The sequence below is a fragment of the Lissotriton vulgaris genome, chromosome 2_1, assembly GCF_964263255.1.
Source record: "Lissotriton vulgaris chromosome 2_1, aLisVul1.2, whole genome shotgun sequence".
In the NCBI taxonomy this organism is placed as follows: domain Eukaryota; kingdom Metazoa; phylum Chordata; class Amphibia; order Caudata; family Salamandridae; genus Lissotriton; species Lissotriton vulgaris.
This window is the reverse complement of record NC_141687.1, coordinates 35,123,977-35,138,537: the sequence shown is the minus strand read 5'-3', so window position 1 is coordinate 35,138,537 and position 14,561 is coordinate 35,123,977. Positions and strand designations below refer to the sequence as shown.

At 46.8% G+C, this 14,561-nt stretch overlaps 1 protein-coding gene across 3 annotated transcripts in view; it reads right to left on the bottom strand.

Moving 5' to 3' along the window:
* The window catches only part of SPEG (striated muscle enriched protein kinase), a 1,422,155-nt gene that overhangs the window by 1,039,139 nt on the left and 368,455 nt on the right, over window positions 1-14,561 (bottom strand). For 2 of the 3 annotated variants that reach the window (XM_086954404.1, XM_086954405.1), the window contains one exon: window positions 5,479-5,683. In XM_086954404.1, the coding sequence (XP_086810530.1) occupies window positions 5,479-5,683 (205 nt within the window). Of the gene's footprint in view, window positions 1-5,292; window positions 5,684-14,561 lie in introns of all 3 variants that reach the window. The other variant, XM_086954403.1, reaches the window with a different exon arrangement.

Sequence of the window (14,561 nt, the reverse complement as noted above, 5' to 3'; positions counted from 1 at the left end):
GCGGGAGGTGTGTCTAAAAGTGTATGTCGGTGCTGGCCATCTATGAGAGAGACCTGTGCATTTTTCAAATGGGTGGTGAAAAAATAAGAGTATGTTGCTGGAGATGTGGGCCGCCGTGCCACCAATGTACTTACCGGGGGAGGGTAAACACCCATTATTCCGCAACTTTCTTTCCGCATACCATCACTCCGCATACTTTCATTACGAAAGTACCATGACTCCGCAATGCCATTATAATGCATGGCATTACATTTTATATGCTTTTACCACGTATATATTTACAACAAAATTCGTTGTAAATGCCATGAATGGTAAAAGCATGCTTTTTTTAAATGTTTGGATAAGGTAAGTATGGGTATAGGGGTATATGTTTTGGGGTGTTTGGGTATTCTAAGCGTTCAGATATAGTTTTGGGTTATGGGGTACAAGGGTAGTTTTAGGATGTAGGGATAGATATGGGTTTTGGGGTACAGGGGTATTTTTAGGGTTCAGGGCTAGGTTAGGGTTTTGGGATAAAGGGGTATTTTTTGGGATCAGGAGTAGTTTTGGGGTACAGGGGTATTTTAAGGGTTCAGGGCTAGGTTTGGGTTTTGGGGTACAGGGGTATTTTTAGGGTTCAGGGCTAGGTTTGGGTTTTGGGGTACAGGGGTATTTTTAGGGTTCAGGGCTAGGTTTGGGTTTGGGGTACAGGAGTATTTTAGGGTTCTGGGGTAGGTTTGGGTTTTGGGGTACAGGGTTATTTTTAGGGTTCAGGGCTAGGTTTGGGTTTTGGTGTACAGGGGTATTTTTAGGGTCCAGGGAAAGGTTTGGGTTTTGGGGTACAGGGGTATTTAAAGAGTTCAGGGCTAGGTTTGGGTTTTGGGGTACAGGGGTATTTTTACGGTTCAGGGCTTGGTTTGGGTTCTGGGGTACAGGGGTAATTTTAGGGTTCAGTGGTAGGTTTGGGTTTTGAGGTACAAGGGCATTTATAGGGTGCAGGGGTAGGTTTGCGTTTTGGGGTACAGGGGTATTTTTTGGGTTTAGGGATAGGTTTGGATTTTGGGGTGCAGGGTATATTTATAGGGTTAAGATGGGTTAGTGTTTAAGGGTGTTGGGGTATTTTAAGGAGTACGGGTGGGTTATGATTATGGGATGCAGGGGTATTTAAAGGGAGCAGGGTGGGATTAGCACACGATATGAGACATGGCATGAAGGGCGGAACGTACCACACTCCCCCAGCGTTTGCCACGCCCCCAGCACACGCCCACAGCACAACGCAGACACGCCCACAAGGGACTACTTTGCTGGCACGGTTCTTTTACCTTTTAAATGTATATGGTGGGCATCTGCATAGCATATGTCCTTCTGCTGCAACTGCCCTTTCCAACGCTGTATTGGGTGTTGTGATTGGTGCTGTGATTCCTGCGATTACCCGCCTCAAAGGATTGGGCTCTCTCTTTATTATATTAGTATGGATAATTCACATTGCCCTTATATAGGCATAGAAATCATACCCATATTTACACATAACCCATCTAGTCCAAATACAGGCATGGCTACTTCCACTAGTTCCAAAAAGCCACAACGATTTTTGGGAAAACTCGGTTTCAGCAGTCAGGGACATCCCCTTACTTGAATATTGATTTGTCCTAGAAATCATGGCGTTTTCAAAGAACTACCATTCCCTTGGGGTTCTTTGGTGACGTTATTATGTCCAACTTTACGTCAAACTAGGCACCTTGAAGGTATATATATGCCTACACTTGCCATAGCAAAGACACGGTGGTTCGGAGTAGCTCGACTATCTACTTGCCCGACGCTGCTCGCTACAGCAAATGCCGAAGGAAGCCGACCCTCCAACTGACGCACTAACAGAGAAGCTGTCCTTTCTCTCGCTGAGAATCCAGCTCCAGTGTTTCCAAGCTCCCCTCGCGGGGTGTTGGGAAATCGAGTCCTGAGACAGAGATACCAGACCTCCTTCATTCTAAAACCAAGGTACGGAGCTGATTAAACCCTAAGAGAAATCTTGGTTAGATTCTTGGCAAAGAAAACTAAACCTATGCTACACCACACTTACTTCTTCCCTCGTACAAGACTTAGGTTAGGTAATTGGGGTAGGTGTATTTTAGAAGCACCAATTGAGTACTTTTTAGCCTTTGTTATTTATGTATGTATTTATCTATGGTCTAAGAACGATACACTGCTTTTACAGTATTATTTTATAATACTCTTCTTACTGTACGCATTATACTTTGCAACCAGTATTACGATTGTAGCAGTTCATTTTACTTATCTGAGAAAGAAGACTGTTCAATAAACCTTTTATTGAAAACGCCTGTCTCTCCATTTCTCTGCCCCTCTGATGAAACGAAGCATGCACGATTGACTGAGTAAAATATCTATCTATTGTTTCCAAGACTCTGAAGATCAGTTTTATCTTGGGGAAACAAAGTTGTCATGTTTATGCAGTTGTCAGAAACAAATCCCTTCTTGTTTATTCAAGAACGTTTCTAGTGACCTCTGAGCTATCTGGCACTCACAATTAAGTCTAATATATTTCGATAGAGACCTAGTCGACCTAATTCCTACGTCAAATCTATAGGATATATTATTCCAATGCGCAGAGCATATTGGGAATATAGGAATTACACTACAACACTAATGTAATGTCATTGTGTAAAGTTTGTTGCTTTGTCATGCACTGTATGTAATTTATTTCACCACTGTATATTGATATATTAGTATACAGAAGGTTATGGTGTGTATTATGTTTGAAGAATATGTATCAAAACAAAAAGAAAATAATTATGAAGCAAAATAATTTTTCTAAATGAAGGCTTTTTGATTACATATTGTGTATGTTCACAAATTGATAAAAATGTATATTTGTTCACTGATCCATATGATAAAAAAATATGAAGAAACAAGTTCATTAGTGAACATTACAGGTAGGGAACAATAAGGCCCTGCCTTTGAAAGAAAATTATGAATAAATGATACTAGAGGTAGTCTATTATAACCAACACATAACATCCAGGGCATCACCAAAGCTGCTATCCAGCATCAGGCATGTCACAGGGGAAAATTGGGAGGCGGGGTGGGAATGAGAAGCGAGGACATCCAGGGCATCACCAAGGATGCTGTCCAGCATCAGGCATGTCACAGAGGAATATTGGGAGGGGGGGTGGGAATGAGAAGCGAGGACATCCAGAGTATCACCAAGTCATCTATCCATCATTTACCACAATATCGAGGAGCATCTAGGAAGTAAGGGAAGAGATGGAGATTGTCATGAGGAAATCAAAATCAGGTCAGAAAGAGCTCTCTGAAGACAATGACATACCTCCTATGAACTGCTAACCAAGTAATGACAAAACACAGAACAAGCATTGGCATAGCCAATAGGTCTAGCTTTTGGGAACTTATAAGTATTTAGTTATGCAGCATAATATCCTTGGTGCAATAACACCAACTGTTGCATGGCTAAAAACGTATAAGGTCCAAAGGCTATGTTTTTAGAGGCCTGGCATGCAGTTTTAAATGCAGTTTTAAATGTAGGCAGGTAAGAAAGGTGCCAACCCGAGGGGCAAGGTCTAGAGAGAAATAAGATAGGAAGAGAGGTGAGTTATAATGAGATAGCACAAATAGAAAGGTGAAGCACCGAATGACAGGTAAGGTAAACAAAGTAGCGAGGCAGAGAGGCAGGTAGAGCCGGTGGGGTGAAAAATAGAAAGATATGAGAAGTAGAGAGAAAAGAGGTGGAGATGATGTCGAGAGATGAGGCTAATACAGAGGAAGGGCAAGGGAGAAGTAGAGAATGGTGAACTAGGGATAGAGAGACAGACGTAAGACAGATGTATTAAACGAGCGAGACATTGGAAGCAGTGAATGGAAACAGTGAAGGAGATAGAAAGAGAGATGAAAGCAAAGGGAGTGATAGAGTGGAAGAGGTAGAGAGAGCAATGTAGAGGGAAAGAAATAGCAGCTTAGCTATATTCCCATCATAGCCCCACCACCCTGGTATGTCTGCCCCGGGCCAGGGCCCCCATCTGACTGGACTCGACTCCGACGTCCGACCCGACTTTCTCTCACCTCAATCAATTATTTTATCGCCTGTCGCACAGAGTGCCGCCCGCCCGCAGCCACAGCCCACAGAGAGACAGTACTGAGTACTGTGAAGCTGAGCAGTAGGGCCAGGCAAAAAGAATGGTGGTGGTCTCCACACTCCTCGACTGCTCGACACGATGGGAGGGGCGCTGGGGCGGTGAGGTGAGCGCGCAGCGCGTAACGCGTCACACTACGGTGCAGCGGCGAGAGGGCTGGCCCAAAATGTTACAGGGCCGTCATTGGTTGCGGCTGTGCGCACTGCGCACGCTACCACTGATTGACTGCCCTGTGAGCGAGGCTGGGAGGGGGGGCCCCCCAACAACGGTCGGGTTCACACTATGACGTCACGTGATTGATTCGGAAGTCGGAACAGACATTTATTGTGTGCTTACTGCTTAGCCTTAGTGCTGCGTGCTATTTACTTTAGATATTGAAATCAGATGAACCGACGGCTGGGCAGGTGACGGGTCAAACTCAAAGTGTCATGTGATTGCGCAGAGTTTCATTAAAGCATGGTGCAGAGCGGTGTATGGTCCGTTGGGACCGTAGGGTCTCGGGTGCTATGGTCTCCACACCCTGTTTTATCCAGTCTTCCAAGTTGGGGGCAAGAAAAAAAGTGAAAGCGCGAGCAAGACAGAGAGGCGGGGCGAGGGGCGCGCTCTCTGTTCTTCCTAACTAGATTCATGAGGATAAGAATCTGCAGGCATATGGTCCATACTAGAGTGCAGAATTCATGTGGCTACGATCTGCAGATAATCACATGATGATGGAACAGATGGAATCTTAATTCTTGCTTACTCCTCCTTGGATGTTTCTTTTTGCAATTCACCTTGCTCCTCTTTGCCTATCCCCTCCCAAATGTATTTATTTCCCTTCCTACGTAGAGCTACTATGTATCTCCTGTCCTCACACCACCTCCTTCCCACTTTCTTTTGCCACACCTTCCTTCAACCACAGCTCTCTCAATCCTGTTCTTGCTGTCTCCCTGTGCCTCCTTTTCACTGCTTAAGGAAGGTTATTTAAGCCAGGAAAGCAAAATACCTCATCTATGTACTGGAAGAGCGTGCCCTCAGACCAAGAACAAAAAATGCTGAAATGCAAGCCAGGAATAACAAAAATAGGATAAAAATGAAAGGGTGCTCAAAAAACTAGGGAATGGAGTGGTAGGCTGTGACATCCTATCAGAGGGGACGAACAGCTACTTACATGTGGATTGAAAACGCCCTCCCTCGGTACAGGCTGAAGGCACTCCCGTATGCATCGCTTGCCACTGATAGACTATCCTCTGACCCCCAGCTCGTGCCCACCAGATTTGCACGAGATGCCCGTATCAAAGGCTCCACCCCCAGGTGCCTGATCTCCTTGCCGTTGGCGGCCTGAAGGAGCGCTTGCCTTGGGTTCCGGGACAAGATGTCCATTGGTCGCCCAGTGCCAGGATAGTAGTATGGTCCTCCCGTCGTCGTCCTGCCACCAACATCCGTCTCCACCACTGTCTGCTGGCTGCCCGACCAATCTGAATGTTCATCTGTCAGACACGTTCCCACCAGTGTGCTGGGCGTTGTGGTCAGGGAGCTGCCCACAATGGTGCCTGACTCTCCTACAACAGGAAATAGGACAGAGAAAACACTTTAGACATGTTATCTGCAGTACATCCAACAGGGAGCTGTACAAAGAATCAGAAGAAACAACGGGCCAGAACAGTCAAAATTGACAGTTATTTATTTGTAACATTAGCTATTTCTTTGAAGTCTAACATTAGAATTTCTTATCCTATATGCAGGATGTCTTGAACACATTTACAAAGATAAATACATGAGGGACTCCAAGGGACTTGGATTTCACTCAGCTTCTTACTTGCCAACTCTTTGATATATGCGGTTGTGCTTTGTTCATATCCCAGAATGTTCTCACTCTCGGTCGTCATTCACCATAATTTGTAACCCTGCTTATTTTTTTTCTGACCCTGGATATGATGTGTATATTCAAATATGCTTACTATCGTTTATTCATTTGGGGGCAGATGTATCATCCGTTTTTTTTGTCGCAAACGCTGCGATTCGGAAAATAGCAGCGTTTGCGACCAAAAAAACGGGATTTGGAATGTATCATGCAAAAAGCCTCGCAATATTAAGGAATCGCTAATTTAGCGATTCCTTAATATTGCGAGGCTTTTAAGAAATGGCAAATTGCGATTTAATATTTGAAATGTATTAAGCATTTCAGTGTTGCGATTCGCAAATTACCATCAACTTGTAGTTGGTGGTAATTGGCGAATTCTTTTCAAAAAGCACTTTTTTTAAATTCTAAAGGTACCATATGACGCTCATACATGCCCTTAGGGCATGTATGTGCGCCATATGCATGTACATGTCAAATTCAGGGGTGCAGCAGGGTGTCCTTAAGACACCCTTGCACCCTTGAAATTATTCTCAATTTGCGATTAGCAAATTGCTAATCGCAAATTGAGTATAAATTCACATTCATTCCTATGGGCCTCCTGGCCCATAGAAATGAATGGGAAATTATTCCTTAATTGCAATTAGCAATTTGCTAATCGCAATTAAGGAATTTTAGGAAATCGCTAATAAATAGCGAAATTCTACATACATACCATTTTGCACTTCTCAAATAGCGATTCCTTAACAATCGCTATTTGAGAAGTGCATAATGGTATCTTATTTATTTATTTATTTATGGTTTTTCTAGAGCGCGTAGTCACCCGGAGGGTATCCCAGCGCTGAACCTTGATACATCTGCCCCTTGTCTTCAACACATATGTTTCTACAGGGATTCTTTTTTGGAAAGTGCACTAAAAACGTTGGTTGCACTACTGAAAACTGCATAAGTAAAAAAAAAACATAATACATATATTTTATTTTGGAAATGATTTAGTAAAGAACTCCTATCTCTGAGACTTGTATTTGTTTTAATACCAGCTTTCCTGAATTAATAGCAAACCCTATAAAGTACACTTTTACCAGTGCACCCTTCAAGTGAGGATATTACCACTGCTCCTTTTGAGAGTCTAAAGTCCAACTGCCCCAGAAGTTATACCACTGACAGGGAGGAAGCTCTTATTGAGGGAATATTTAAGTAAGAATCCAGTAAAATGTATTTCCAACTATTCTCTCAGAAGAAAGAAGAAGGTTGATGGGTTGTTTTTGAACTCCAAGAGCATGTCCAGGATGAAGAGTGGGGATTACATACATGCAGCTTTGCTTTTCCATCATTACCTCAATATTCATAACACACTCGTTGCACAGAGAGGGCAGGCAAGTCACAATGCTTCCTCTGGAGAGGGCTGTCACATTGGAAGGCCAGCAGGATGGCCCCACAGTAGGAAGATGCACTGCTCCTTCAGGATGTAGGCGCTGCCATCTCTCGGCTGTGCACGAAGGCTTTGAGGTGCCAATCTTCACCTTAATGGAAGCCTGAGAACCATTCTCTGGTTTACAGGAACAGCAATCCCCAGGGCACAGCCGATGGGGCCACGCGCACCTTTCAGAAAGGGCAGTGGTTTCTACTTTGCAGCGTGTAGAATGGCCCTTCGTGTAGAGCTGTGTGAGGTAGTCTAGTGGTTGGGGGGCGGAGTCATGGGAGGAGCAGGAACAGGAGGAGCCGGGGGGAAAGTAACGAGTCAGTTAGGGTAGGGACAGTGAGTGAGTAAGAGGTACTAAATAAAGCTCTTGGATATAAGCAATGGTGTCTGTGGTTATTAGTAGCAGGACGCTACACTTCGGTGTGCAGGGAGCGGGCACACAGTCATGGGGGCCATATCCACCTAGCTACGGACTAGCTTCTGGAGGATTTGCGTTCTCTCATTCACAAATAACTCACTTGATAACGTATCACTTTATTTTATTGAGATAGTACGTAAGGGCTTCTTTAAATTGCAATGGATTCTGCACCTTCTCCATTGACGTAGGCATATTTCGAAATTACAGCAAAACAATGCTTTTATTTATGAAAAAAAGAAAAACAAGTCCTAGTTTTTGCCTCTTTCACAGATGTCCTTGAATTTAGATTGTTTGAGAGGTGGGATTCTTAATAGAATTGAACACAGAACGGTATTTAATGGACAGATGGTGCGTAGACAGGGCATAAGGAGTAAGTTACTTGTTTCCAACAGCTTTTTTCAATTCATTCAAGATGCAAATATGCACACCCAAACGTGGATCTCACTCGAGCAGTGGGAGTCGTGAATTTATTTTTGCGTTATTTATAAGCAGGTAAAGATTCTCATTTGACATTACATAGATCGATGAGGTAAGAAAACAAAACCAATAAAGGTTTCCTTGAGATGGCAGCAAGTTAGCACACTGCATTATTAAGCCTTAAAAACTGGATTATCTGCACTGTCATAATTTTGCAGCAATGCAGCAAACTAAAAGTGTGCAAAAAGGTCCATATAGAGGCCTGGCATGCTTCTTGTAGTTCCTGTGTTTGCATGAAGTACTGCAGTAGCCACTTCACACTTTGTTGAATGTGCAGTTGACTATGTTCAGTTTCTGAAATGCTAATTCCATGATCTACAAACAATAGGCTGGAGAAGGCAACATCTGTCTTTGTTTATGCTAGTGGCATTGGTCATAGCTCTATCGGCATTAAATAGATGTGTATTTATCTGACTGGTGTGTAGGACTCAGGTACAAAGAGAGCATTGATAAAGTTTGCTTTAGACTGAAAAGGAATCGAGGGTAAATGTGCAACACAAACTGGTCTCTTGTAATGTTATGCAGCTGAAGCTTGTCAGTCACAGGCTCTCGTCGCTGACACGGTTACCACGAAGGCTGCTTCTCATAAAAAGTTCACAGTGCCACAGGTGTGCAAAGGAATGCCGGGCCCCAAAGGGAACCTGGGCTCTGATTCACAAATGGGGTCCGCACTCGTGGCGGAGGTCCCGCAGTCATGGGGGAGACCCTGCAATCGTGGCGGAGGCCCCGCAGTCAGGGGGGAGACCCTGCAATCATTACGGAGGCCCCACAGTCATGGCAGAGACCCCACAGTCATAGGGTGGACCCCGCAGTCATGAGGGAGGCCTCTCAGCCGTGAGGGAGACCCCGCAGTCATGGAGGAGGCCCGCAGTCATGAGGGAGGCTTTGCAGTCGTGAGAGAGGCTCCGTTGTCATGGAGGAGGCCCCGCAGTTGCGAGGGAGGGACCCCGCAATCATGAGGGAGACCCGGCACTCGTGGCGGAGATCCCGCAGTAATGGAGGAGGCACAGCAGTCATGGAGGAGACCCAGCAGTCATGAGGGAGACTCCGCAGTAGTGACGGAGGCCCCGGAGTCATGGGGGAGAACCTGCAGTCATGGGGGAGGCCCCGCAGTTGTGGGGGACCCCCACAGTCATGGAGGAGGCTTGCATTTGTGGCAGAGGCCCCACAGTCATGGGGGAGGCCCAGCAGTTATGGGGAAGACCCTACAGTCATGGTGGAGGCCCCGCAGTTGTGGGGGACCCCTACAGTCATGGAGGAGGCTTGCACTCGTGGCAGAGGCCCCGCAGTCATGGGGGAGGCCCAGCAGTTATGGGGGAGGCCCAGCAGTTATGGGGGAGACCCTACAGTCATGGGGGAGGCCCCACAGTCATGGGGGAGGCCCCGCAGTTGTGGGGGACCCCTAAAGCCATGGAGGAGGCTTGCACTCGTGGCAGAGGCCCCGCAGTCATGGGGGAGGCCCAGCAGTTATGGGGGAGACCCTACAGTCATGGGGAGGCCCCACAGTCATGGGGGAGGCCCCACAGTTGTGAAAGACCTCCACAGTCATGTAGGAGGCCCGCAGTTATGAGGGAGGCCCGCACTTGTGGCGGAGGACCCGCAGTCATGAGGGAGGCCCGCACTTGTGGCGGAGGCCCCGCAGTCATGGGGAGACCCTGTACTCGTGGTGGAGACCCCGCAGTCATTTAGGAGGCCCCACAGTCATGGAGGAGGCCCCGCAGTCATGGGGGAGACCCCGCAGTCATGGAGGAGGCCCCGGAGTCATGGGGGAGGCCCCGCAGTCATGGGGGAGACCCTGCAGTCATGGAGGAGGCCCCGCAGTCATGGGGGAGGCCCAGCACTCGTGATAAAGACCCAACAGTCATGGAGGAGGCACCAAAGTCATGGGGAGGCCCCGCAGTCATGGGGGAGGCCCCACAGTCATGGGGGAGGCCCCGCAGTCATGGGGGAGGCCCCGCAGTCATGGGGGAGACTCCGCAGTCATGGAGGAGGCCCCGGAGTCATGGGGGAGGCCCCGCAGTCATGGAGGAGGCCCCGGAGTCATGGTGGAGGCCCACACTTGAGGCCGAAACCCCGGAGAAATGGGGGAGGCCCTACAGTCACGGGGGAGACCCTGCAGTCATGAGGGAGACCCCACAGTCATGGGGAGACCCTGCAGTCATAAGGGAGACCCCACAGTCATGGGGAAGACCCCGCAGTCATGGGGAGACCCTGCAGTCATAAGGGAGACCCCACAGTCATGAGGGAGGCCCGCACTCGTGAGGGAGACCCGCACTGATGGCGGAGACTCCGCAGTCATGGGGGAGGCCCCACAGTTGTGGGGGACCCCTACAGTCATGGAGGAGGCCCAGCAGTCGTGATGGAGGAACACACTTGTGACGGAGACCCCGCAGTCATGGCGGAGACCCTGCAGTCATAGGGGAGACCCTGCAGTCATGGTGGAGGCCACACAGTCATGGGGGAGTCTCAACACTCAATGGTGGAATCTTCGCAATGAGAATTCTCATTGTGGAGATTCCACCATGTGTGTGGGGACTCTCCCATGACTGCGGACCCTCCGCCACCAGTCCGGAGTCCCTTTGTGACTCAGGCCCTTAGGATCTAAAGTTCTGAAGAAAGAGCAGAACTTCTCAAAGGTAGGAAAGTTCTGATTAGTTGTTTTAGAAAACTCTTATTGATTTACCTGGGGAAAAAAAGGTTCTCTAAATCTCTTTTTGAAATGTTTACTGGTTGACAAGTGAGCCCATGGTCTAGGAGGCTTAGAAACCACCCGAGCCATATGTACCAACACTGAAGATTTGGCTGCTGAGGCTGTTAATAGAGTGAAAGTTCCTTTGGAAGGACCGTATACAAAATTCACATCATCATCTCGCACAGTTTCTTCTGGAACTGAATGCATTTATGTGAAGTGGTGATAACTTTCAGAACTCCACCCTTCTACCATCGTCAGATTCCTCTTGTAGTGAGCATACTACCAACACTCTGCTGGCCTTTTCTCCCGTCTCTGTTGAGACTGTAGCCAGATACATCCAAGAGTCCAAATCTGGATCCCCCTTTGATCCCTGCCCACCGATAATTCTTAAAGAAATCGGCGAGGTGGTCAGCCCAGGTCTCACAGATATTTTCAATTCCATGCTTAGCACTGGCTGTTTTCCCTCAACTTCCATCTTCCCATTGCTCAAGAAACCCTCATTGGAGCCCACGGACCCTAATAACTACCGCCCTATTTCCAGGCTTCCTCTACCTTTCCAAAATAATCGACAAAATCATGAACTCCCAATTGACTCAATTCATTAATGATAATAAACTGTTGGATCCATCTCAGTTTGGCTTTCGCCGGGAGCACAGCACTGAGGCAGCACTTATTAAAGCTACAGAAGAGATCAGGATGGCGATGGATTGGGTGGCACATCCATGCTCATACTCCTCGATCTGTCAGCCGCATTTGATACGGTTGACCATTCTCTCTTGCATGAGCGGCTCGAGAGAATAGGGATTGGGGGCACAGCTTTGGGTCTGCTATCCTCTTTCCTCAAAGATAGAAGACTCATGGTTGAGCTGGATGCCTACCGCTCGGATACATACACCCTCCCTTGTGGAGTGTCTCCGGGCTCGTCCCTGAGCCCGTCACTTTTTAACGTGTACGTCTCAGAGCTGGCCCCAATAATTCAGAACTTTGGGTTCTGCCTCACGTCATATGCTGACGACACTCAGATCGCCATAACAATACATAAAAAAGAATCATCTCCCGCCACACAATTTCAAACTTGCATGCGCACGGTCAATTGCTGGATGAACACCCATTGCCTCAAGTTAAACTCCTCCAAAACGGAGATCTTAACTTTTGGCAATGTCCAATCAAGCTGGGGTAACCTTTGGTGGCCAATGGAGATGGGTGAACCCCCTAGACCGGCGGAAAAAGTTAAGAACCTAGGGGTGTGGCTAGATCCCAAACTTACTTTAATTCATCACACAAATGCTATTGTCTCAGCTAGCCATTTTTTTATTAAAAAGATCAGAAAAATCCTCCCATACATCCCAGTAGATGCCAGAAAAAACATTGTTACAGCTTTGATCCAGTCCAAACTGGACTATTGCAACTGATTACTAGGCAACGCCCAAAAACAATGTCTCAAAAAACTACATAGTATGCAAAACTCGGCCGCCAGATTGCTTCTCAAAATCCCCAGAACTCACTCAGTCACTGCCGAAATCCGCAAGTTGCACTGGCTTCCGGTGGAGCAATGGATTAAATTGAAGGCTCTCTCCATAGCCTACAAGGCCCTTAACAACAAAGGGCCGACCTTTTTTCAAAACCTGTTCTCCTGGTATGAACCCACCAGGAATCTTCGGTCCTCGGGCTCTAAACTACTCCAGGTACCAATAACCCACACTGTCAATGGGGTGGGCGTAGTTTCCATTTTTTCACCTCCAAACTTTGGAACACGCTCCCTCTTGAGCTCAGAAATTCTTCCTCTCTCATCGGCTTTCGGAAAGGCTTGAAAACCTGGCTATTCCAGAAGTAGCCGACAGTGCAGTCTTCCTCGCCCGTCCATAGCGCCAAGACACCTACGGGTATACGCGTGCTCTACAAATTTTAATAACATACCATAACATAACATAACATATGGATTTTATAAGTACACCAGGGTACATTTCTTGGTATAAGAAATATAAACTTTAATACCAGACAGGTAATGAGCAGACTGCCTGAATTATTCTCAGCCACTATTTATCATCCAGAGTACATTGCACACTGTTCTTGCCCATTGTGCTACTTCAGAAAAAGACCAGCCATTTGTAAATCAGTGTTAACCCCGCTCCAGTAGTAGCACTCTAGCTGAACTGCCAGACTAGGTCTAGGCTATGGAGAGCACAAGCAACCTCAAACCAATTTTTTTTAGCCTACTTAGTCCTCAACAGTGAGGTATAGTTTGATACCTATTGGATAGTGAGCATTAGACATCTAGGCGTATGCGTCACACTGAGAGCATCACACTAAGCAAATAGATGAGGTATTGCTGTATGGACATGTATGAATTTGTTCCATGTTGGAGACAATCTCTTTAGTGCTGCACTGGCTATAAATTTCTAACTATACCCTGGATAGAGCCGGGAACTAATTACCAAAAGTGCTACATGTGGGGTAAGTCTGAAAATATGCCTCAGGGCATGTAAAGTGCAATATGGCTGAGGCTGGGGCTGGTCGCTCTGACAACTAACGACCAAGCCCACTATTAGAAACAAAGAAAACACAAGATGATGGAATTGAAAAACTTTTCAACAACTGACCTCCAGTCAAGCGATCTGGGTTGAATTCATTGTTCTTTTGCTCATCACCCCACCCCAGTGTGGGCCCAGCCATATGCAAATCGGTCTCGACCCTGCTCCCTATGGGAATTGTCCAGCCCTAACTGCCAGGTCCTCCCTGGACCGGATACAAGCTCCCTGGTATCAGTTTCGGGGTATTACCCCTCATCAGCAGGCTAGCTTAAATTCCAGTGACACAGTGAGCAAGGGACCTACGTCTGTGCATATATCCTTGACCACTTAGGGTGAACATAGCAAACGCAACAAGATGATAGACAGAGTGCTGAAACTTTGCAACCGCTCACACCCAGTCAAGAGATCTGGGTTTAATCCATTGTTCTTTTGCTCACCAGTTTGGACCCAGCCATATGAAAATCAGTCTTGACCCTGCTCCCCAGGGGAACAGTCCAGACCAAACTGCCAGGCCAGGTCCTCCCTGGACCGGAAACAATTATCCTAGGACCGGTTTCGGGGTATCACCCCTCATCAGCCAGGCTGGCTTGAATCGAGTGGTCCATCGCGCAAAAGAATGATGGATTAACCCAGATCTCTTGACTGGGGGTGAGTAGCTGAAAAGTTTCCCCATGTCTGAAAAAGTGTAATCTGTTATTGTAAAAAACCCTCTAGTTATTAGGAGAAAGTGACTGCTCAGTGAATTATGTGCCATGGATTAGGTTTCTCTTCTAAAAATAGTGGTGTAACAATAGAGCATGGCACCCACGTCATCCCATAGGTCTCTTTCCCAGATTAAAACCTTAAGGGTGCTCTCCAGCTAGGATTCTTTTTAGTGCTACCACAAAAATATATGTTTATTCTATTGACCACACTGAAGACGTTTCTGACCCGCTGGGCATTGATGTTCTTGAAAAGAGCCACTCACACAATGTTGGGTGCCACTGCCTTAAAGATATATAGATAGATAGTGAGGAGAATATCTACTAGGATTTTACA